Here is a 22413-nt window from a genome sequence, read left to right on the forward strand (position 1 = left end):
TAGTGCACGACAGCCATGAACTTATCCAGCATTGGACGGCCTAGGATCACATTGTACTCCATCTCTAAATCCGCGACATCGAAGGTAAGCTTATCTGTGTAGAAGTTGTCAAGCATGCAAAACGTTACTGGCAACTCGATCTAGCCAAGGGGCATAGTCAATGAATTGGGAGTTATGCCATAAAAAGGCTCGACTCCCTTCTTGAGCTCTGACCTCTTGATCCCCATCTTATCTAAAGTCTTGGTAGAGATGAGGTTAAGCAAACTACCCCCATCAACCAGTGTTCGAGAAACTTTGATGTTGAGAATAGTTAGCTGTACCACAACCGGATATCAACCAAGATGTGGGACCGTGGGAGGATAGTCGACTTGGTTGAAGGTAATTGGAACTTCTGTCCACCTGAGGTACTGAGTAGGCCCGGTGAGAGCCAAGTTGACCTCTCATTTGACCCCCTTGTATTGTCTTTTTGACTCGTACACGACGAATCCTCCAAAGATATGTGCCAAACTTTGGTTAGGCTCATGGAACTTAGGCTCATCGCCATTAGCGTTTGGCTTAGTCTGTTTGTCATGGTTCTTGATAGCGGTGGCTTTGAGCTTCTCTTCAAACTTGTTTTTTAGGACGTAGCTTTCGTCAAAGTCATGCTGATTGGTCCGATGAATGGGACACCACTTCTTGCCACCTAAACTCAGGCCTTTATTGTCCCCGGTGTTGCACGACTTACTTCTATTGACCACAGTTACGGTCGTATCCGTACCCTTACACTTGTCACCAAGCTTGCCCTTCTTCCCCTCATTCTTCGAGGACACGGGATTGTCCTTACCAAGCTGAGGGTTTTTGGCATGTGCCTGAGCTTCGGCTTTCTTTGCGGATTTATCGGCCAACCCAAAGAGCTCCTTGACCGTTTGGATCTTTTGGGTAGCAAGCTTATCAACTAGATCTGTGTTCTTGTCACCTCTCTTGAAGGCAATGATAACCGATTCGTCTGAAATATCCAGGATCATGTTTCGTCGGTCACTGAATCGTCAGATGAAGTCTTGGAGGGACTTGTCCTTTCCTTGGTTTAGTTGATGAAGATCGTTCTCCGTTCCTGGGTGCTCAAAAGTACCCTGGAAGTTGGCTATGAACTGAGCCTTCAACTCGGCCCATGATCGAATCAAGTTAGGAGGCAGGTTCAGCAACCAGGACTTTGCCAGTCCATCAAGCGCAGTTAGCAGGTAATTGGTCATTACCTTGTTATTTTCACCCACTGCTCGGATAACTGTGGTATAGATCACCACTCGTTGGAGTTGATCTTCCTGTTGTACTTCTGGATCAGGCCCATCTTGAACTTATCAGGCCATCGCATAGAGCAGAGCTCTGGGACGAAGGCTTCAACCTCAGTCAAACTTCTTAGGAGGCGGAGGAGAAGGACTGTCATGCTTATCCCTTCGATCAGGGGAGTCACGTCGACCATTCCATCCTGGAGATCTACAATCGTTGTTGTGTCTATCATCCTCACGGTGCTCCTCACTATTGTTATTGATAATCCCCCGCAAGTCACGTTTGTTGTGAGAGATGAGGTTCCTTAGGTCTCCCTGATTTATGTGCTTATGGACGGGGCAGTTACAATTTGACCTGCAGGGTTGTACTCGGGGTCGACCTCCCAAGTTGTCTACTTGAGACCCTTCTACTCGAGAGTGTCCACGTTCGTGGCTCCTCAAACCAGCACCTTGCCGGCTAGGGGCCTAAGGTGCTAGGATTGTTTGCTCGAGCAACTTAGATCTGAGCCGCATCAAGTAGTGTCATGATCCGATTAACCTAGGGGTTAAAGGATTTGTCGGATCAACTTCAAAAAGGACCTCAGAATCAGATGGGCTCCCTGGACATTAGCATCTGGAGTGCTAAAAACGCCACTACCGAGGCTCGGCTACGATCGAGTCGATGAAGCCTCATGATGGCCACCCTGGGGGAGTTCATCCCTCGATCTCAGGACCGATGCTGGTGGAGGCGTGCCCACTGGAAGCTGTCGTTGAAGACCAGGTGGATCCAGTCCTCGTATGGTTCGTCGATGATCGGTGGTATTAGGAGCGTATAGAACTCCGACTGCAAATGTTCCCGGTCGTATGTCTTCAGCATTGCCGGCGTTGGTGGCCGCTGCCGCTAGATCTCCGAGGATTTTTGTGTTGTTATTCACCATGATGTTTGGATCTACTACCATCAGATCGGCAGGTGGGACCCCAGTTCCTCCAGCCGTAAACACGAATCAATATGTTTGGCTGCTCTAGCTGTCGATGGAGCTATCGTCACCACTCGTGTCATTGTTAGTGTCCATGAACTACAGAACATTAGGCTCCTTGTGATCACATTCAAGGCGTCCCAACTTGCGGTACGCGTCCAATGGGATGGACTCGAGAATACCGTTGTGGACTAGTCCACCCTGATCATCCCAGCGGAAAACCATAGTTCCGAACGTGATCTCTGATTCGGCCCGGGGCGATTCAAAAGCGATCATTGGTGACTCGAAGTAGTTGTAGAAGCCAGCGTTGGAGAATCCGGTGTGAATGTGCACTCGAGACATAGTTGATCCTGAAAAGCAGAAGACCCCTACCTGGTGCGCCAACTGTCAAGGGTTTTTCCCTAACAATATGTCTGTTAGAATAACGGGATTGTCTTCATGATTCAGTAATCGAACAGAAGACAAGGCACACTCAATGGATACAGGTTCAGGCCCCCAATTGGAGTAATACCCTACATCATGTATGATCGATGATGTATCTATATTCACTCGAGTACAAGCAATGTGTCTAGATCTATTATAAGGAGTAGACAGGATCTAAACTAGACTAATAAGGAAGTCGTTGATTGTCTCTTGTGGCCCTATTTCTTGCGTCGAGTTGCAGATGAGTTGTCCTTATCCGGGAAAAAGAGAGTATCCCTTCGGGGGTCTGGGTCATCACCTTATATAGGGGTCTTGTACCGCATCCTATCTCACCATAGTCAATAGGAAATCCTTCATCTTGTCTACCAAGAAAGATCAGATAAATCTAGCTAGGATGCTAGTTGTTCTTGAGTTAGGTAACTAATCGAGACCTTCCTAATATACGCCTACTAGATCTCTAGGAGTATCAAGTACCACAGGTTCGGTTCCGTAATATCCAAAGTTGTTCAGCATGCACACAACATACCTTATCCGTATATGTTATACTCTTTATACGTATATACCTTATAATTAGATATTTGACATGCACCTTAAAGTCTTGGTGACTCGCTGGCACGTGAGCCTTGGTGGCTCATGCTTGTTGACCCTCTGACTTGGTGTGGAGCGGCGGTAAGATGCTTATACGGGGATGCGGAGACCCTTGCCTTGGTCGTTCAAACTCCGAAGTGAAGATGGTGGTAAGCGGCCGGAAGAGAGGCTTGTGATGTGGCCTTGCCTTGGTGGCTCAATTTACTTGAGGTCTAGGTAGCTCAAGGGTTGTGACCGGGTGCTGTCCGGGAGTTATAGCCTAGGTGGTTGCTCCAACGCGGACTATCGATGATGTTTATACCATAAATACCATGGGATAAAAATCTATTGTGCCGAGTTGCTCTCTCTACCATCTTTACATTTCTGCATTTACATACTTGCAATCTACTTATGCATGTTTACCTTTTTAAGTAGTTTGCTAGCATTGGCTATAGGTTGCAAACCTTCTAAATGGTTGTAGACACACTAGATAAACTTAGAGTACATTTATATAGAAATTGATATAGGTTTATCTTGTGAAGTTTTTGGAGACAATTAGTTTTAAACGTCCTAATTCATCCTCCTCTTAGGACGTCATCGATCCCTTCAAACACTAACAGCTATGAATAGGCTACGATCGTCATCATCCGAGCTAGTTAAAGACCTGTATGAAGGCAATCCAACTAACAAAAGCGATAAGTATTTTTATATAGCAACTGAATAAATTTTGCAAGATTAAAAAGAAATAAATATATATATATATATATATGTTATCTTTCAGTGTGATCTCTCTAATCCCTTGAGGGTGAAAGGTGCAGTGGTATAGAGGTCCGACATGGGAAACTACGATTATGACATTGACTAATGAGCCATGTGGCTACCTCAAAGCATCATCCAGCGACATAAGAGCGGCAGATGAAATCATTTGGGTGTGCTGCATTATAAGAAAAAAAAGAATCATAAGTATGGCGCTGAATTGGCATGAATGAAAAATTAAAATTAGAATTAAAAGAATCATAATTATGGCACCGGAAGGAGAAGCAACGTTGGGGGTGGAGTTCAAATGAAAGTGAATAAAGATGAGATGTACCTATGGGGAGACACTTGATAATATATAGGTGAAGGCAGGCCCTCAATAAAACAACCACTCTGGCGAAATTCACGTTCCAAAAATCACGCAACAATCAAGCCAAAATTACAAGGAATTTTTTTGCGTCCTCAAAAAAATTATTGTGGCAATCTATATCAAAATTGATGCAAAAAATAATTATTATGGTAACATATTTCAAGCAATTGTCACGCCACGAAGAAAAGAAAGCACTAATTAGACCAAATCACCCAAATCTTACGGTTACAAAGTAAAACAAATGAATCAATAATTTTAATGAGAAGCGTTTGAACCAATCATATATCAAGTAAAAAAGGAATTAATTTTTTTTATTGGCTTACTTTGCGTAAGAGGCGGGGTAAAGGGAATTGATCAGCATAAGAGACGCTTCCAAATTAACATGACTTTCCAAATTTGCGTGTATATTGATTAAGGTTTCTAAATTAATTACTAATTAATTTGATAGACAAAGAAGTAAAGAAGTGAAGAAAGGAAAATGCACGTATTTTGATCGTGGACATCATGTAAGATGTACGATGGATATAGTTCGTATCTGCCATAACTTGTCTATTTTATAAGAATATAGATATAGATTACAATAAAAATAATATTTTTATCTAGAAATAAATATAATATAAATATTCATTAATTCGTCGCGATACATGCACGGTTCGTTAGTACGGCGACGTGGTGACGGTCGACGTATGCACTACACGTATAAAACTTCTTCCCGCCCTGCTCATTCATGCGCAGATCAAATCATTGCAGCCTAGCAGGTGCATGAACGAATGAACGACAAATACGTGTATGGTGTAAGTCGATTACTTGCGGCAATAGAGGTCGGTCATGGCGCTGTCAACCTCCTATATTTTTCTCCAACAACGCGCTGAGCTTCGTCGTGCACCAACGAAGATCTCCACGGCTCCATGCTGCGTCGCGTTTTTGGTGAGATAGATCGGTCGCATGCATGATTGATTCACGCGTCTCGCCCAAGAATCAAGAGGTCGGCGCCGTCTCGATCAGCGATCGCCATTCCTTGTCATCGATGCGTCATGTGTTTTGTTTGGAGCGAGCTAGCCGGCCCTGAGCTTTCGCCCGGGACACCACGACGGCGTCTTGTGGAGCCATCGATCGATCAATCACTAACCCGGCCGGGTTCTAATCAAGATGCATGCGACTAGGAAGCCATCATTAATTATTAATTGTATTGTTTATAATTGAGCTGTAATCATGGCTCCTATACTCAGCAACAGCAAGTGATGACAGATAAATTTGGAGCATAGATGACGCGAACGTACACCTTGCTGGTACCGTACGTGCTTACGTAGCCACCCGTTGATGCTGGTTAGGTGTCCGTCCGATCTTAGCTCACGAACAATGGACCTTGACCATAGAAGAAGCTTGCAGTACTTAGCTAGTTTTGTACGTATGTAGGTGTACGTATACTGTCGAATTGAAGTAGAGTCTATCGTCCAACTTTAGACTTTTGATCGAGTGCACTGTGGTTGGTGCATGCCCACAAAATATGGTATCAGAATCGTGAGGTTTTGCTTTCCAATCCTGGTTGAGTCTCCACGAAATTCAGTGCACCCGACAGCGCGCGACACTGTTACTCTGTTAGGCCTTCAAGATATCTCCACAGTGCACGCGCCGGCCGTTGAATCCGATCCCCCAGCCGCCACCAACCGGCCGGCCGGATTACTCGACCATGGCGTATCGACGTACGCGCATACGTGCTGGTTAACTTTACCAGTTGCTAACAAGGGACGAGAATCCAGTTAGTTATTCGCAACGAGACCGGCCGGCTGCTCCTTGCTCGCAGGCTGAGAGCAACGGCCGGGGACGACGACATGCCGGCCTGCTCCAGGACAGGCAGTCAGCCAGCTCCGGACGCGTTGGATCCATCAGTGCACGCGCCGCATGCAGCTAGCTAACCAACCGGCGCGCGCCGCGACGTCGCTCGCCAAGAGAAAATCACAGACGTGCAGTGCATGCATGCCTCACGCGCCAAAACTCTCACCGTCTGCCGTTCGGTTCTGCCTCCTGGTGCTAACAGCATGGTAAGCTTTTTCTTCCCCGATACAGGAACCCATTTCCATTATAAAATAATGAAATTCAGGTCGTTACAATCATAGTTTGCAGCAAGAGAGAAAGAAACTGGAGTAGATCGATACTAAGAGGTCCAGACCACGCTGCAAGTAACTAGGACATAGCAAACAACTAAACGATTAACCAAGTAGCAAAACTCCAAAGTATCACCCCCAACGAATAGAGAAACAGCATCGCAAACCTAACCGGAGAAATTACCGTTGTCCCTAAAACAAAAAAGGGGGAGAAATCAGTAATCCTTTGTGTGAGGCATCCCTATCAGAAAACCGGATGAATTGAAAAAAAAAATACAGTAACTGCCCCGTCTCTCGTCTCAAGTACACTTGGCACTATTACGGAAAATAGAGCTCGATCATGCTTGGCAAGGCAATATAAAATGTACCGCATCTTACACGAGATATTGCATCTCTCATACACATCTCTCATACACACATGCAAGTGAGCAAAACAAAAGCAAAGAAAACGAATGTTATATATGTATGGTATGTAGCAGTACCGTAGTATAGAGAGTATTTACGCTTACACAGTACATGTCTCGAACGCAGCTTGGAGACATTGTAACTTGTAAGCGAATACCAGTAGATGTACTAGACCGAGGTAGTGTAGAGGAGGAGCTTTCCAGGGACGCAAGTGTTGCGGGCGAGGGCCAGCCATAGCCTTGTCCCCTTCGCCACGTCTGACAGGGACTGCGTTTGACCGCTTCCGCGATCCGCCTTGACAGGATCAATCATCCGGCCGTGTGGGGCCGCCCCATTTGATTGACTCGTGGACGGACCGACGTACCCGGAGGTTCGCGCCAGCACGCAATCGCCGCGCGACGCGTGGACCAGCCTCCGTTAGTGATTAATTAGTAAATTTGTGTTTTATTAAAGGATATGTTATTTAGTGAAGAGACTTTATGCTATTTTATTGTGTCTATTGGAGAGATATCTGTCTCTTCAATAGCACCCCTTTATTATATGTAAATGGTTTATTGAATCAATACAAGAGTTTTATTTTCTCTACATTACAGTCTTAATCGCAATACGTTATCAGTCACTTTGCTATTCAAATCGCTAATCGACCATACCACTAAAGAGCACAACAAGGAAGCACGGAGGAGGGATGAACAACGCCTAACATCCCAACAACATTAATTGGCCTCGACGCAGATTAGCATATTGCACGAAGGCGGTGCCCAGAACATAACCAAAGTCGCTTTCCACTCTGCCCTGCACAACAGGTCACAATAGGAGATCAGAAGAACATGGCACACATCCTCCGCATCCTCGCTTTCTTCTTCTTCTTGATCGTCGGAGACTTCTCCACCTACATCAGTCACACGCAAGGGACAACTGTAGGGACATAATGATGAACAAGCACGAATAGCGAGTAAGATTTGATGTTTTCATCACCATGTTCTTACCAATCTGATGAGGAGTGAGGATGATATCCTTTGCATCTTTTCACCTTCACAGCTTCGCTATCAACCGGCCATCACCGGCGACACACGCTGCATGACATTTGCTCCCGCCCTCTTAGTGGCCTGCTTGGCGACGGTCATTGTCCAGCGCCTCTGCCTCCTCCCTCGAAAGCCACCTGACAGCGGCCATCGCCGGTGTCCTCACCTCCTACTATGGCGGCAAAGCCTACCAGAACCGACAACGGCTCGGTGGCGGCAGGCCATACCATATGGCGACAGCAACCTCCCCGAGGTGGCGTGCCCGCCCTCCACCACTCGCCCACCATCTCTGACAGTGATGGCCTGCCCCAAGCCGGCGGCGGTTTGCCATGCCCACCGACGACCATTTAGGCCCGACAACAGTGACCCAAGCCCAAAGACGGCGCCTCCTGAAGACGGTCTGCCCTTTTGGCCTTGGCCCGAGGCAGTGCCATCGCCCCTGCACCGTGCCAGCTACACATGGCGTCGATCGGCACGAGCCAGTTACACCGATAGGCAGTGGCCCCAAAACAAGGCGATGGCAGGCGACCGCTCCATCTTCGACATAGCAATGCTCACATCGTGGCATGGCCCTCCATCCCGATGGCCCTTCGACTGCCGGCGACATGACAGCCCATAGCAGCGGTAGCAGCAGCACAATGACGAGGGGTCCGAGCGGTTAAGGTTGAAACCCCTAACCCGCCGCCTCTCTCCCCTTATATAGGGCATGGGGTGTGGGAGCCCCGAATGGGCTTGCGTCGAAAGACTACCTAAGCTACGGCCAATGATTGCCTCAGCCCATGTGACTTACCGTGGTTTTGGCCATTTGTAACAAAAAAAACCTCAGGCTACATATTATTTACAGTACTATGTGATTTTAGTTATCTATTTTACAACCAAGCTCTCGACTTTAATGAATATTGTACGTACATTATTTACATCATGTAAATATGCATTCCAAACCCTATATTATCTAGAATCCTGCAATGTTCAATGTATTTGTTTCATGTAATCCCTATAACATGCAACTATATTAATGACCATGTTAATTTTACAATAGAGATCATTTCTTGCAAAATTACATACTAATTCACCTTAATTAATCCTAAAGAGCTTTTATGTCCAAAAATGCTTAATTCAAACAGAATTACAATGCAAATTTTGAAGTGACTATCTCAACTAATATTGGTATAACACAAGGTCATGGATATTATGAAATATACTGCAATATTTGCAAATTATGTTCATAACAGTGAATTACTCGCCCACTACTATGTAGTCTACTCTAATTTTTTTGTGACTGCTATCAAAGTGTTAAACCATTACTATGCGGTCTACACCAGTTTTGGTGACTACTGTCAAAGGGTTAAATCACTACATTTGAGGTTTGCACCATTTTGTTAATTACCTTCTAAGTGATTACATCTATTTAATATTTGCGAAACACAAGGTAACTGAACAATTACTTCTGAAGGGAATGAGCAAATGCTTAATATTACATTTACAGATAACTTGTTAGCTTAAACAGCATAGCTCTAATAATACTATTAGGCGGGAGTCAAAAAAGATATCCACAGATATCTTTATGGCACAAAAGATCTAGATTTATCTATAAAAAAATCAAAATATAACCATAGTGGGATATCCAGATTCTGGTAATATAATTGATCCCTATAACGTCAGCTCTCAAACTGATTTCATGGTAATATAGCTATATCATAGGAGTCATCAAAATAGATTCCAGTAGCTACTTTCATCTATCATTCTGAAACATCACATACATGTGTATGGCTTCGCAGAATGATCAATCACATAAAAGTTATGTGGTATTGGTTCCATTGAATCACCAATGATTATCTATGAAAGATAATTACGCATGCATCGAATGCTAACATGTTACATAAAGAGTGATATCACCAAACATATTACTTCTAAATTGTTCTATCCTTATAATGGATAGATAGAAATATTGCAAACTAAATTATATGATAATCTCGCTGATTTATTCTCTAAGTCCTTACCAACTTTCACATTCTAAAATGTATTCGTAGAAATTGTATGCGGCGACTACGAGATTTGCAAGGTTCGGGGGGAGTTGATTCATAAATAATAACATGTTCATATTATATTGCACTATTTTACTTTATAAGTTTTTTCTATACAGTTTCTCATATAAGGTTTTCAATGAGACAATATCTTTCTTATTCCTCCTATTTTCTTAAGTGATTTTTCGAAGATTTTTAATATGATCCATAGATTATAATTATTGTTCTCTAAATTCACCAATGAGCTTTTCCTATCTAGGTTTCTCAAATAATTTTACAATGAGATAATATCTTCACAAGAACATATGTCATATCTCCTATTTTTTCCTCCGAAGTTTTTAAAGGAGGTATCAAAGACACATCTATTATTCTCTAAACTCGTTTATAGGTTTTTTTTCTTTTTAAGATTTTCTCATATGAGTTTACGACGAGGCAATAACCAATATATGTCATATCATTTTCTTTTTATATTTTTCTATTAGATTTTAAAGGATTTTTAATGACATATTAATATACTATTTTTTTCTCAGAGGATTTTAGAGGAATTTTCAATAAAAAGTTTAAATTATAGATAACTGATCAAGAGAGAGTGTTAGAATTTAATTACAGTTTGTGATCAATTAACAAATATCTCTTCATCATGTATGTTTATATATGAACTATTCATTAAATAAATACAAGAATTTTATTTTCTGTACATTGTAATCCTACTCGCAATCGAAACTAATCGACTCGCATCCATGTCGCTCGACAGCCGATTAACAGCGTGCTCATCCGGCTAATCACCAAGGCGGCCAGGAGAAAATTGGAATAAAGGAGAACTGCGGTGCGCGGCGCCGCGCAGGGTACAGCCGTGGTGCGCGTGCACGAGGTGGTGTGCGCGAACGCTAAAGCCGACGTGGCGGAGAAGGGGGAGGGATCGTTTCCGCGTTTGCTGTTTGCGGGCGTTCAGCGAGGTCGCGGGTATGTCGGCCAGGTGGGGCCCGCCTCACCTTCGCGCGAACCTCTGTCCCGTCCCGCGCTCCGGTCCGAGGGTGGGTTGCAGTTAGCACGACAGCTCCGACGCCACGTGTGCGGGGCGGTCCCCACCCTTTTTTTTCGTCTTCTTTTGGCTTCCTTCCGGTTCGGATCGTGCCTTACGCACATGTGCGTGCGTGTGCGCGTGCGGTGCAAGAGCGGAGTGTGTGTCGTTGTGCATGCTCGTCGGGATTCTTATAGAACCCTGCAAGAGTTGAACCGTTTGTTATGTACTCCGAATAATAACAAAATAAATTCGAGGCAAACCTCAAAAAATAATTAGGAAAAATATCCAGGTGACACATAAAATATGAGACATAGAGTTAGCCGAAGCTGCCAATCCAAGTGCCATGACGCCGTTGTTCCGTTGCTACATACGTACAGTATGCCACAAGCTTCCGCCGCTATCGGAGAAACAACCCGTTCATGCTCTCCACGTGTCACCACGTGCCTCCTCCCTCGCAACTAGGGATGAAAACGGACGGGATAAATTCCGTTCCGTTCCGATCCGTTTTCTATATTTTCTCTTCCGTTTTCGATTCTATTTTCGAGAGGAAATGTGAAAATGAAAACGGTTATAGGGTTTTTCAGACCGTTTTCAGATTTTTTGTTTTTAATCTAGATTTTCTCGTTTTTCTAATTGAGATCAAACTTCACAAATCACAATGTAGCCCACATGCCAAGCCCGGCCGGTCAATCCAAACATAACCCCTATCCCAAAGTTCAACCAGATCCCAGTGGTCCAGTCTCAGTCGGCTGCTGACCTTCTGATATTGTTCACCTCCAATCCCAGTCTTTGCGTGATTGTATGTTACGTCGAGTACTCGAGTTACGACATGGTAGCTGTTTTTTAGTTGATACTTATGTCATTACGTGGTTCATCTATGTATGATATAAATTACTTTTATTGGTATGAATTAATTATGTGTTGTATCGATGTTTGAAATTATTATTTTACAAATCGGTGTTCTCATTTTAAATTATCGGTTCCTAACTGATACCCGCTTATTTATGTTTGGATTGGTTCGTTTTTGATATCCCGATATTCTTGAGTTTATACCTACTTCTAATTTTTTCGTTTTCGATTCTGTTTTCAAGAGAAAATATAAAAATGAAAACGGTTAGGAAGTTTTTCCGATCGTTTCCGTTCGTTTTCATCCCTACTCGCAACACGTGTTCTGCCTCCTCTATAAATATCCGCCCGCGCTGCGAATTACGGCCACCTGCCCACCTCGACACCTCTCTCCTCACTCGTTTTATGTGCCCACTCCCATTCTTCGACGGTTACCAGCTTCACCGCCAATGCCGCCGCCGCTTCAAAACCAGCCCAAGGGCCGCCGCCTTCTCTCCTTCCCGGCAGTGTACCCGTGCGAGGGCATCGCGCCTGGGCCGCTGCTCGCCTCCCTCCTCTCCCTCGCGGCCGACATGGCGAGCCGAGGGGCCGGTGACGCCGGCTCCTTCCCCGTGCTCCGCCGCAGCGTGCGGCAGGCCGTGCGAATCGCGGGGTTACTGCTCGCCTTCCTCGAGGAGATCCAGGACGCGACGATTACGGCGACGGATTTGCCGTCATCGGCGGTGCTGGGGCTCACGGAGCTGCACGTGGCCATGCAGAAGCTGCGGTTCCTCCTCACTGACTGTGCGCGGCGGGGCGCGCGGCTTTGGGTGCTAGTGAACGCCGGGCTGGCTGCGTCTGAGCTCCGGGGGGTCCTGGGGTCTGTCGCAACCGCCATGGACGTGCTGCCAAGGGGCGTCGTGGACGTGTCCGTGGAGGCCGGGGATCTCGCGCGGCTGGTGTCGGAGCAAGCGTGGCGCATGGTGGTGCGGCCGGACGCCGGCGACGAGCGCACGGCGCGGAGCGTGCGGTCTATAATGGAGCAGTTCAAGAGCGGCATCTCGCCGGACGCCGAGGACGCCAGGCGGTTGCTCAACTGCATCGGGGTTAGGAGCTGGTTGGAGTGCTCGGAGGAGATCGCCTTCTTGGAAGATGAGTTGCGCATGCGTTTGGACGGCGCTGTCGACGACCGCAGCAACGACGTGGTACTCATCAACAGCCTAACGGCGTTTTTAGTGTACTGCCGCGTCGTGCTGTTCGATCACATCGACAGGAATCCGAAGGGGGATGCAGCGTCGGCGGCTGCGCTGCCGGCGAGGTGTCCGGACTGGATCAGACCGGACGCGCTGCAGTGCCCGATCACGCTGGATCTCATGACTGATCCTGTGACCGTGTCCACCGGCCAGACGTACGACCGCGCGTCCATCACCCAGTGGTTCAAGGCCGGGTGCCGCACGTGCCCGGTCACCGGCGAGAGGCTCCGAACCGCCGAAGTCGTCCCGAACGCCGCGCTCCGCGGGATCATCGAGAGAATGCTGCTCAGCAACGGCGTCTCGCTTCCGGACACGAGCTCCGGGCACCGTCACGGGGCCCTCGGCAACACAGCGGTGCCATTCGGGCCGGCCGCCGCCGGCGCCGCCCGTCTCGCCGTCGCCTACATCGTCGCCCAGCTGTCGACGGGGTCGACGGCGGAGAGGCGAAAGGCGACGTGCGAGGCCCGCAAGCTCTGCAAGCACAACGTGTTCTACCGTGCGCGCCTCGTCGAGGCCAACGCCGTGCCGTGGCTGCTGTGCCTCCTGTCCTCCACGGACGCGTCCGTGCAGGACAATGCCGTGGCGTCCCTCCTGAACCTCTCGAAGCACCCGTGGGGCCGGACAGCGCTCTTCGAGGCCGGCGGCGTGGGCCTCGTCGTCGACGTTATCAACGTCGGTGCCAGGGCCGAGGCGCAGCAGAACGCGGCGGCCATCCTGTTCTACCTCTCGTCGAACCCCGAGCGTGCCGAGGAGATCGGCCGCATCCCGGAGGCCATCCCGACGCTGGTGCAACTCATCCGTGACGGCGCAGCCCGCGGCCGCAAGAACGCCATGCTCAGCCTCTACGGCCTGCTTCAGTGCGCGGGTAACCACGGCAAGGCCGTCGGCGCTGGCGCCGTTGCGGCTCTCTCCGCCCTGCTGTCCACCACCCAAGACGACCTCGCCAGCGACGCCATCGCGCTACTGGCGAGGCTAGCGGAACAACTGGTGGGCGCGCTGGCCGTGCTGGCGCGGCCGGACCTTGTCGCCCGCGTCGCGGAGGCTCTCGCTGCGTCGGGGTCCCGGTCGGGGAAGGACCACTGCGTGGCGCTGCTGGTCTCGCTGTGCCGGCACGGCGGGGACAAGGTGGTGGCTCTGCTGGGCAGGATGCCGGGGCTGATGGCGTCGCTGTACTCTCTCGTCGCGGACGGCAGCCCGCAGACATGCAAGAGGTCGAGGGCGCTGCTGAACCTGATCCACCGGCACTATGAGATGGGCCAGCCTGCGGCGCCGGCGTCGGAGGCCGGCGAGCGTGTCGTTCGCGTGCTATAGCTGCAATGCGTCATGTGAGACCATTTTTGTTTCAGTTTCAGCTCGTGTTTTAGAGGACCTGGGAACGAATTAGCTTCCTTTTTTTTCCTGCGATTGCTGTAGAGATAGAGATACACACTTGAAAGTATATAGAAATCTGCTGTGAGCTTTTTCTGATAGGTAGTTGCAGTAGCTGTTTAGAAGTTGTTGCTGTACCTGTACATACCAGTGGCAAGTTGCCTTGTGTTAAATTATGAACAGCTACGATGCAAATTGGATTTTTGATGCTAAAAAGATCTAAGAAAAAAAGCTTCTCGCTGAGAAAAAAAAGCATCATACTCCCTCCGATATGGAGTATAAGTACATTACGATATTGTCACGGGCTCTAAGACTTTCAATATCTATAAAATATATTATTTTATTATTATATAACTGTCAATATCTATAAAATATATTATAAAAGTATTTTTATAATAAATCTAATAGCAGCAATCTATATATTTTTTAAAGATATTGATAGCCAAAGCTAAAGAGTTTGACCAATAGCAATTATAAATAAACTTATATTTACATTTTTACAGTATTACTGATATTTAACATATGGGGTTGTGTCTCGTGCCAACTTGAAATGCTAGCGGTCGATGTGATTGGTATAGGTCATATTCGTGCGTTTTCAGCTTGGAGAGGCAAGCAACAGTTTCCATGGTTCGTACGGTAACGACACCAGTATTACTCTGTCCGTAGCAGCGACGATGGCTACAGAAGTGTTTTACTAGTGGTAATTAAATCCCTTAAGTTTAACAGCTCTCGCAAAGCCCGTCTAGCTCAGTCGGTAGAGCGCAAGGCTCTTAACCTTGTGGTCGTGGGTTCGAGCCCCACGGTGGGCGGTTGGGTTTTTTATGCTAGCTGTTTTTTTTTTAGCATTTGCTCATTCCCTTCAGATATTTTTTTGTTCTACCCTATTGCAGTATCGCCAACGACGCATTCTGCACTGCAATGGACTAGAGCCCTAGTCCACATCACCGAAACGATTCCTCAGACTAATCATACGTCCAGCTTCTGCGATCAACAGCGTTGACATGTCAAGTGCACGTACGTGTTACGACGTAATTGCGGCACAGCTCAAGTCGGCAACAACGAATCCATCACTTAGACACCAGACTCGTACTCTCGCCTGAGTTGTCCCCGGCCTGACGCACAAGCGGTGGATCCGGAAAGCCACGGTGGACCCTTCAACAAAAGCCTTAAAATTATAATGTGGATCCAGCCTTAAGAAAGCCTCCTGCTCTGGATGCTGTTGGGAGCTTGCAAAGCACCCCTTCAAATTTTTTAGTATAGAGGCGGAAAAAGAGTAGTAGAAGAAAAGAAGAAAAATAAAGAGGAAGATTTTAAGTCACGTACAATGCGTATATGTGACTAGGCGTTTATGGAAGGTTGCTAATTTTTCATGCCACCATGGAGCTTGGCATCAGCGTTTATATGTGCGTCGCTGCTCGCAAAGGCGTCGGCCCTTGGAGTCGTTTGATCATGAAAAATGACGGTTTAAGTGCAGAGATTAGTGTGAAAAATTAGCAATTTGCATTATAGGTTCAGACTCTTATACAAATGTTTCTTTATCATCTCTCGTTAAGCCTCTATCTAAACACCTTTGCGTTGTACATACCCTTAGGATCCTCTGAAGCATGCCCTCCTCTTTGATTTGTCTCTCTCCTAGTCACTGATAGATCAAATAGCGGTCAATTTAATTACCGATTGAACTGTCTGCCACTGCTGCGTAGATCTGCTTGCATTCAGACCCGACGTGTCTGCTCTGGTGCACCAGTAGCGGGTCACGTGAAGCGCACCATTTGTGTTAGTTGATTAATTAAATTAATTAATCTGGGTTAGTGCTGTTGATTAACCTAGCATTAATTATGTTGCGTGAGATCTCGCGTCGGAGTCGGAGCATGCAGGAGTCCTGATGCACGGTCTCGTGACCGCGTCACGGGCGACATGGTTAAAAAATTGTTTGGACGGTGGCCTCTTGCGTTAAAGAATTGGACCGGAATTAAACTCACAAATTGGCCTGTTGCTTGATCCGAGGTTGCTAGCTATCCATTTGAAAACAACACAAGTGTAAGTTTCTTAGAGCGGCCACTGTGTTGGAAAAAACCGATGCTTGAAGAAGAGATGAAGCACTGATGCCCACACGCTGCAGAGAGCGATGCCTCGAAGAAAAATGTTACAATTAGAGCCTCTACTTGCATGGATGCCACAACGTAGAAAATTGATTTTCGTCTTCTCCTCCACTGCACGCCCCTGCTTGGACTTGGGCTGTCCATAGAAGGTGGTGGCCTCAGGCTTGATCCATGGCGAGGTCCATGTGGCACAAGAGATGCGCAAACCCGAATGATGGCGTCCTGTGTAGCATGCGCTCCGACAGTCACGTCTCTACCTGCACGAAGCTCAGTGGGCAGCTGTGGGATGAGGCAGTCCGGGAGGTTGGTGGTGAAGCCGGCGCTGGAGAGGAGGATAGCATGGTGTCGTGCTTCATCTCGGCACTGTCGGGTTTGTTTATTTGGGGCTTGAGAAGGTGGCCACGAAGAGGATTGGAGGGCGACGGATTCGGGCGATCTACAAGAGCGACGACTGTTGATTTTATAAAGTTGATTATGTAAATAATTATTTACAGTAGAGCTATCTGATTATCAAATGTGTGTCTCGAAGAATAAGACACGATATTATACAGGTTTAAGTCTTCTTTAAGATAATAGTCATATGCCATATTTTGTTTTTATTATTCTTAAAAAAAGATAATTATAATATAGATATGTCTAGATCTTATCTTAATGAACTGATCGACTTTTCTCGTATTCTAAATCCTGAAGCATTTGTTGGATGAATCTCATCACGGTATGACTCTATTGTAGATCTTAATAGTTTGTTTCTACTCCTGTTGAGGGAGTGGTACCATATTGACCCCCATTTTGTTGACTTCGGCCACATTAGCCAATCTCCAAAGGCAAAGTAGCAAGGCTAATGTTGCTACAGAAATGTTTTCATTATGTTTTACAGGGATTAAGCCGAAGGGCGCACGACAAAGGACTAGAGGTTCGAGGACGAAGGGAGCATATGAAGAAAGGAACACTAAAGAGCGAAAGCGATAGCGAAGCCCAAATGCGAGGCGAAGGCCGAAGCCCAGGCGAAGAACGAAAATCGAAGCCCGGAGGATGAAGGGATGCAATGAAAAGATCTTCGACAAGAGAACAAAGACGTACCCTAAGAGAAACCTACGAGTTAACAAGAATCTGGCAAGAAGATACCCAAAAGGAATTCGCTAGCAGCCCCGAAGGGAGATCTGACGTGGGTCTTTAGGGACACATGTCAAACTCAGTTAGGCTAGGGCTTAGCAAATGTACATTGTCTATAATACCCTAAGAATATTCCAAGATATTCCTAATATCAAGTAGAATATTCCTGTAGATAAGGGTCATAAATGTAATAGTAATTGGGGTAGTTGAGGTATGACTATAAATACTCCCACCTAACTAATGTAATATCAAGAAACAGTTATTACACCCACTATTATGAGTCTAATGTTCACTGTGTTGCGATCAAAATCTCAACATTTGGCGCCGTCCGTGGGGATCGAACCCAGGACTACATGGTGATCCATCATGCCGCTGAAGACTAGGAAGGGAACAACGCAGGAAGCTGAGAATTACGAAGGGGGTTCAACCACGCCTTAGTAGCAAGAAGAAGCTACGACGATCGAAGGGGACGGAGCCTCGTGCGAGGCCCCTAGAGTCGAGGCACCTGTAGTCAACAGAATTAGAGAAAGCAGAACTGGAACATCTGAGGCAATTGCACTAGGCACTCGGGAGGATCGAGTGATCACGCCGGATGTTCTAGAGGATCGTGTGATCACACCGAACGTCCAAGGGGGCCGCAGAGCTGGAGCTCATGAAGTCACCAATGCACAATACAGACGCCAATTGGAGGAAGTTAACAAGCATATTCAGGAGCTACACGAAGAGCTTAGGTCCCTTCGCCAGTCCACATCCTCTCAGCAAGGGCCTTCGAGGGGACCCAGTGAAAGCAGGGACCTAGAGGTGGCTCACCGGTGAGGATTAGAGGAGCCTCTCCGCCTGCAGGTGATAGAACAAACCTCTCTGTTGTCTTCGGGCATGCAAACGCGGTCGTGGCCCTTGGGGTTCAAGATGTCGTGACTGAACCTATACAATGGCGAAACTAACCAAAGAGAGTTTGTGATGAGCTTTGAAATCGGGGTGGAATCCACAGGGGAGATGACTTAACCATCACTAAGATGCAAATATCAACTTGCATTATGAGAATTGACCACCTAGAATCCACCATGTATCTTAGTGTCAGTGTGACAAACTAATATACAGGCAAGTGACAAAGTGATGAAGACAGATGGCCCCTTCCTATGAAAACAATGCACTGCATAAAAGATACATTTCTTCACTGTCACTATTTTGTTTGGGCATTTAACCAAACAACTGCAAGGTGTCTATACCCAGCCCCATCATTCATCAAGCAATGAGTTGCATCATATGACATTTTAAAACAAACTGGGAGGTCTGATCACCTTGCATTCTTTTTTTTCAGCTGAATGTCGTAGGCGGTGCCCAGCCTCTCGTCAACCAGCCCGCACACATCGCACGAGGTGCTAGCCCTGAGCGGTGACTTGAGGACAGTGGACAGGAGGCGGCCCTCCTCAGCGCAGAAGGCCTCCATGCCAGTGAGGAGGTCGAGGAGTAGGACGCCGAAGCTGTACATGTCACTCTTCTTGGTGACGACGCCGGAGCGGATGTAGTGCAGGTCGATGTAGCCAAGGGACCGAGCATGTTGTGTGCGGACGATCGCGGCTAGACAGTTCCAGAGAACCCCATCTGTGCCAACATGAAATCACAAAGCTTGGCGGACATTGACGCGTCCAGGAGCACATTTGAGGCCTTCATATCCTCGTGCACCACCTGCAGCTCGCACCAGTCGTGCAGGTACTCGAGTGCCCGTGCCACCTACAATGCCACTGACACCCGTTACGCCCACGACATCGTCCTCACAGCCTTGCCCCCGCCGTAGAGCCGCATGTGCAGGTTCCCGTTCGCCGTGAACTCCAGCACCAACACACCTTCCTCTGCATCGAGCAAAACCACAACCTTTCAGCATGACACACACCATTACAATCTGCTTGCCCAGATGCCGGAGGCAAATGCGAGAAAGCAGAATAGAGCAGAGCACCCACCTTGTTGGTCGCAGAAGGCGAGAAGGCGGACGATGTGCGGGTGGCGAACGCAGAGGAGCGCGTCAAGCTCCTGCTAGAACAAGCGATGGAGGCACTCACTGGTGCGATGGACCTTGATGGCGGCAAGCACGCCGGAGAGGCGCGTGAGGTACATGGTGCCATTGTGCAGAATGCCCTCTGGATCCAGCGGTTTAATGGAGGAGCTCGCAGATCTGGATGGAGATGTTGGATAGTGAGGGAGAGAGAGAGAGAGAGAGAGAGAGAGAGAGAGAGAGAGAGAGAGAGAGAGAGAGAGAGAGAGGAGAAAAGTGGAGGCTGGGGAGATTAGATCGTAACGGGGCGCGTGAGAGAGATGAGGGAGCCAGAAGAGAAGGGGAATAGTGTCAATGGCGTGTGCGGGTGAGGGCGAGGAAGCGGCACATCGAACGGCGCACGGAGGTGTGTGGGTGCGGTGATGGGGATGGCAGCCTGCACGGGGAAGGGGAGCTTCTAGGGGCGGTGACGGAGGGTAGGCGGCGGGGACGAAGGAGGGGGTGGGGGCGCGGGCAGCAGAAGGGGAGTAGACGAGGATGAGAGAGGAGGGGGGGAGGTAGTTCGGGAGACGAGAGAAACAACGGGAGCATGTGTGCGGTCGGATGGAGATGCTTCGTGCGGGCGAGCGGGCGCGATCGGACGGTGATACTGTGTCCGGCCGTCTGACTGTGGCTGACGATACATGGATTACACTTTTTTAAATAGGAGAGAAGATAGTCAAACTTTTTTTTAGGGTAGACCCTTGGACGTGGCGTCTTTCCCTGATACCCTCATCCCTACCCTCAGCTCTTCGACAGCCAGCTTCGCGTTGAGTGGCTGCTCGACGCTCATCGATCACACCGCCAATGGCACCCCGGCACTAATGCTCTCCAGCACCGAGTTCCACCCGCATGGCTGAGAAATCCCTTCACGTAGGCGTGCTGAAGAATCGCGCATTGGTCCACCCACTCGCGCACCACCATGCCTCTGCCTTGGACGCGCTCCTCGAAACCTGTGTCGAGATCGACGTCCACGACCTCACCGCCCATAGGAAGTCCAACCCCCAGCTCGGTCCAGCCCCTCTGCCACCTCCCTCAACTCAGTGTCTGGGACTGCCACAAGTGTGCCGAGCGCGACGTAAAGCATGGCTTGGCCCGCAGCAGCCTTCGCATCCAGCCACTGCATCCAAGAGGTTTGATGCCGTCCCATTGCATTTCTGTTGACCGGGCTATGCAGAGCGGTCCCACGGGCCAAGCCCTCGGCCCAACGTACCGATTCCAGTGCTGGATGTAGCGGCCCTCCATGGCGTCGGAGTTCACAATCAGGCCATGGCTGTCGGCTATGGCTTTCCCGAGGTTGGCGGCCATCTCGCGAATTGGCCATGTCGGCGTCGGGTGGTTGAACGTGACTGGGATGTCGGCGAGCGCGAGTTGGACGTGCGGGAACTCCGGCACGGTGAACACGGCATTCGGGGCGCCACCGCTGAGCACGGCGGCCGAGTTCTCGCGCAAGCACACCTCCCGGATGACGTGCACGAACATGTTGGCGCCGAAGAACGCCAACGTCAACGTCCGGACGCCGAGCGCGGCCGCGGACGCGTGCGCCCCGTACAAGAGCGCGTCGGCCACGACAGCGCTGGCCGGGGGCCGCACGGCGGCGAGCGCCTCCTCGAACCGGTGCCGCAGCAGCGACACGGCGTGGACGAACAACGGGAACGACGACAGGGAGTCGAGGGCGGCGAGCTGCCGGTGGCGGAGAAGGTGCCCGAGGTGGGTGAGCGGGATGGTGTGGCTCTTGGCCATGAACGGGAAGATGACGACGTGGGGGAGCTTCGCCTGTGCGTCATGGGTTCGGCAGGACAAAGGTGAAGCAGCAGATGCCATGGCCGGGACCGGGAGCTGGTTGGCTGGTTGCTATCAGGTATCTTGGTGTCGCCGTTTCACGAGCCGCACAATATGATTGGCATCTTTAGGCATGGATAACTGTTATCTCTGAGTTAAATTTAAATATTAGTTGACTAATATGATTTTTTATATTTTATAAGTAAAGAGAAAAGTAAGTACTAGAAGAGATAAAAAGTTAGTTCTTACAAGTCATTTTAGCACATCTCTCCTCTATAAGATATAAATTTTTTTGAATAACGAGATCCATATAAATTTTAAAAAGTGTACTCTCGAGTTATCTATAACTATTAAAGATGTTCTTATGAATACAGTGAAATCTTTTGTGCAAACACATCTTCCCATGCAAATATGCAAACACCCGCTGAGGACCCCCTGATCCGCATCCCACGGTACGTTGTGAGCCCACCATCCCGCCACATTTTTTTGCAGAAAACCCCTACACTATTTGTTTTGTCGCGCCTCTTGACGACGCTTCTTCGTCCCCGCCGCCGCCACGTCGGGAGGAGCAGCTGCAGAAGGTGACGGTGGTGGCGCACACGATTAGGCCCTCCACCTAGGCGAGAAGATAGAGAGGAGGATGGACCACCGGCAAGAGGAGAGAGAGATGGATGAGCGGGTGAGCTGACGGCTTCTTTAACCCCGAAGCGGTCCTGGGCCCTCGACAGGCTCACTGTGGCCTCTGGCAGAGGGCAGACTCGCAGTGTCCTCTAGCCTGTTTGGCATGGCGGTGAGGCCTGGACGCCGGAGTGGAGAGATAAGGAGAGGAGAGACAAAGAGAGGGGATAGCCATGAGGCCCACTGACAAGGACAGACAAGCAAGATAGGAAGGAGAAGAAGAGCATGGCTCGTGGTCCACCTCGACCGCTTGCTGGGCGCACTGAGGGGCATCGCCTGCGAGGATAGTGGTGGCCTGGGTGCTGCAGGCCATGGATGCCGTGGGTGCCGTCTTGTGCTGGAAGCTCGA

General features: G+C 48.6%; 1 protein-coding gene, 1 non-coding gene and 2 pseudogenes across 2 annotated transcripts; 2 read left to right on the forward strand and 2 right to left on the reverse strand.

The window, feature by feature from the left end:
* Window positions 1–12111: 12111 nt before the first annotated feature.
* LOC133897494 (U-box domain-containing protein 19-like) lies at window positions 12112–14555 on the forward strand. Its single transcript, XM_062338239.1, has one exon. The coding sequence runs from the start codon at window positions 12210–12212 to the stop codon at window positions 14301–14303; it is 2094 nt and encodes a 697-aa protein (XP_062194223.1). The 5' UTR covers window positions 12112–12209; the 3' UTR covers window positions 14304–14555.
* Window positions 14556–15096: 541 nt separating this feature from the next.
* Window positions 15097–15169, forward strand: TRNAK-CUU (transfer RNA lysine (anticodon CUU)). The gene has a single exon. It is a non-coding gene; the product is annotated as a tRNA-Lys (tRNA).
* Window positions 15170–18869: 3700 nt separating this feature from the next.
* Window positions 18870–19687, reverse strand: LOC133896936 (salt tolerance receptor-like cytoplasmic kinase 1; annotated as a pseudogene).
* Window positions 19688–20295: 608 nt separating this feature from the next.
* LOC133896937 (UDP-glycosyltransferase 90A1-like) lies at window positions 20296–21436 on the reverse strand (annotated as a pseudogene).
* Between the last annotated feature and the right edge of the window lie 977 nt (window positions 21437–22413).

This window comes from Phragmites australis, chromosome 17, assembly GCF_958298935.1.
Source record: "Phragmites australis chromosome 17, lpPhrAust1.1, whole genome shotgun sequence".
Taxonomy (NCBI): domain Eukaryota; kingdom Viridiplantae; phylum Streptophyta; class Magnoliopsida; order Poales; family Poaceae; genus Phragmites; species Phragmites australis.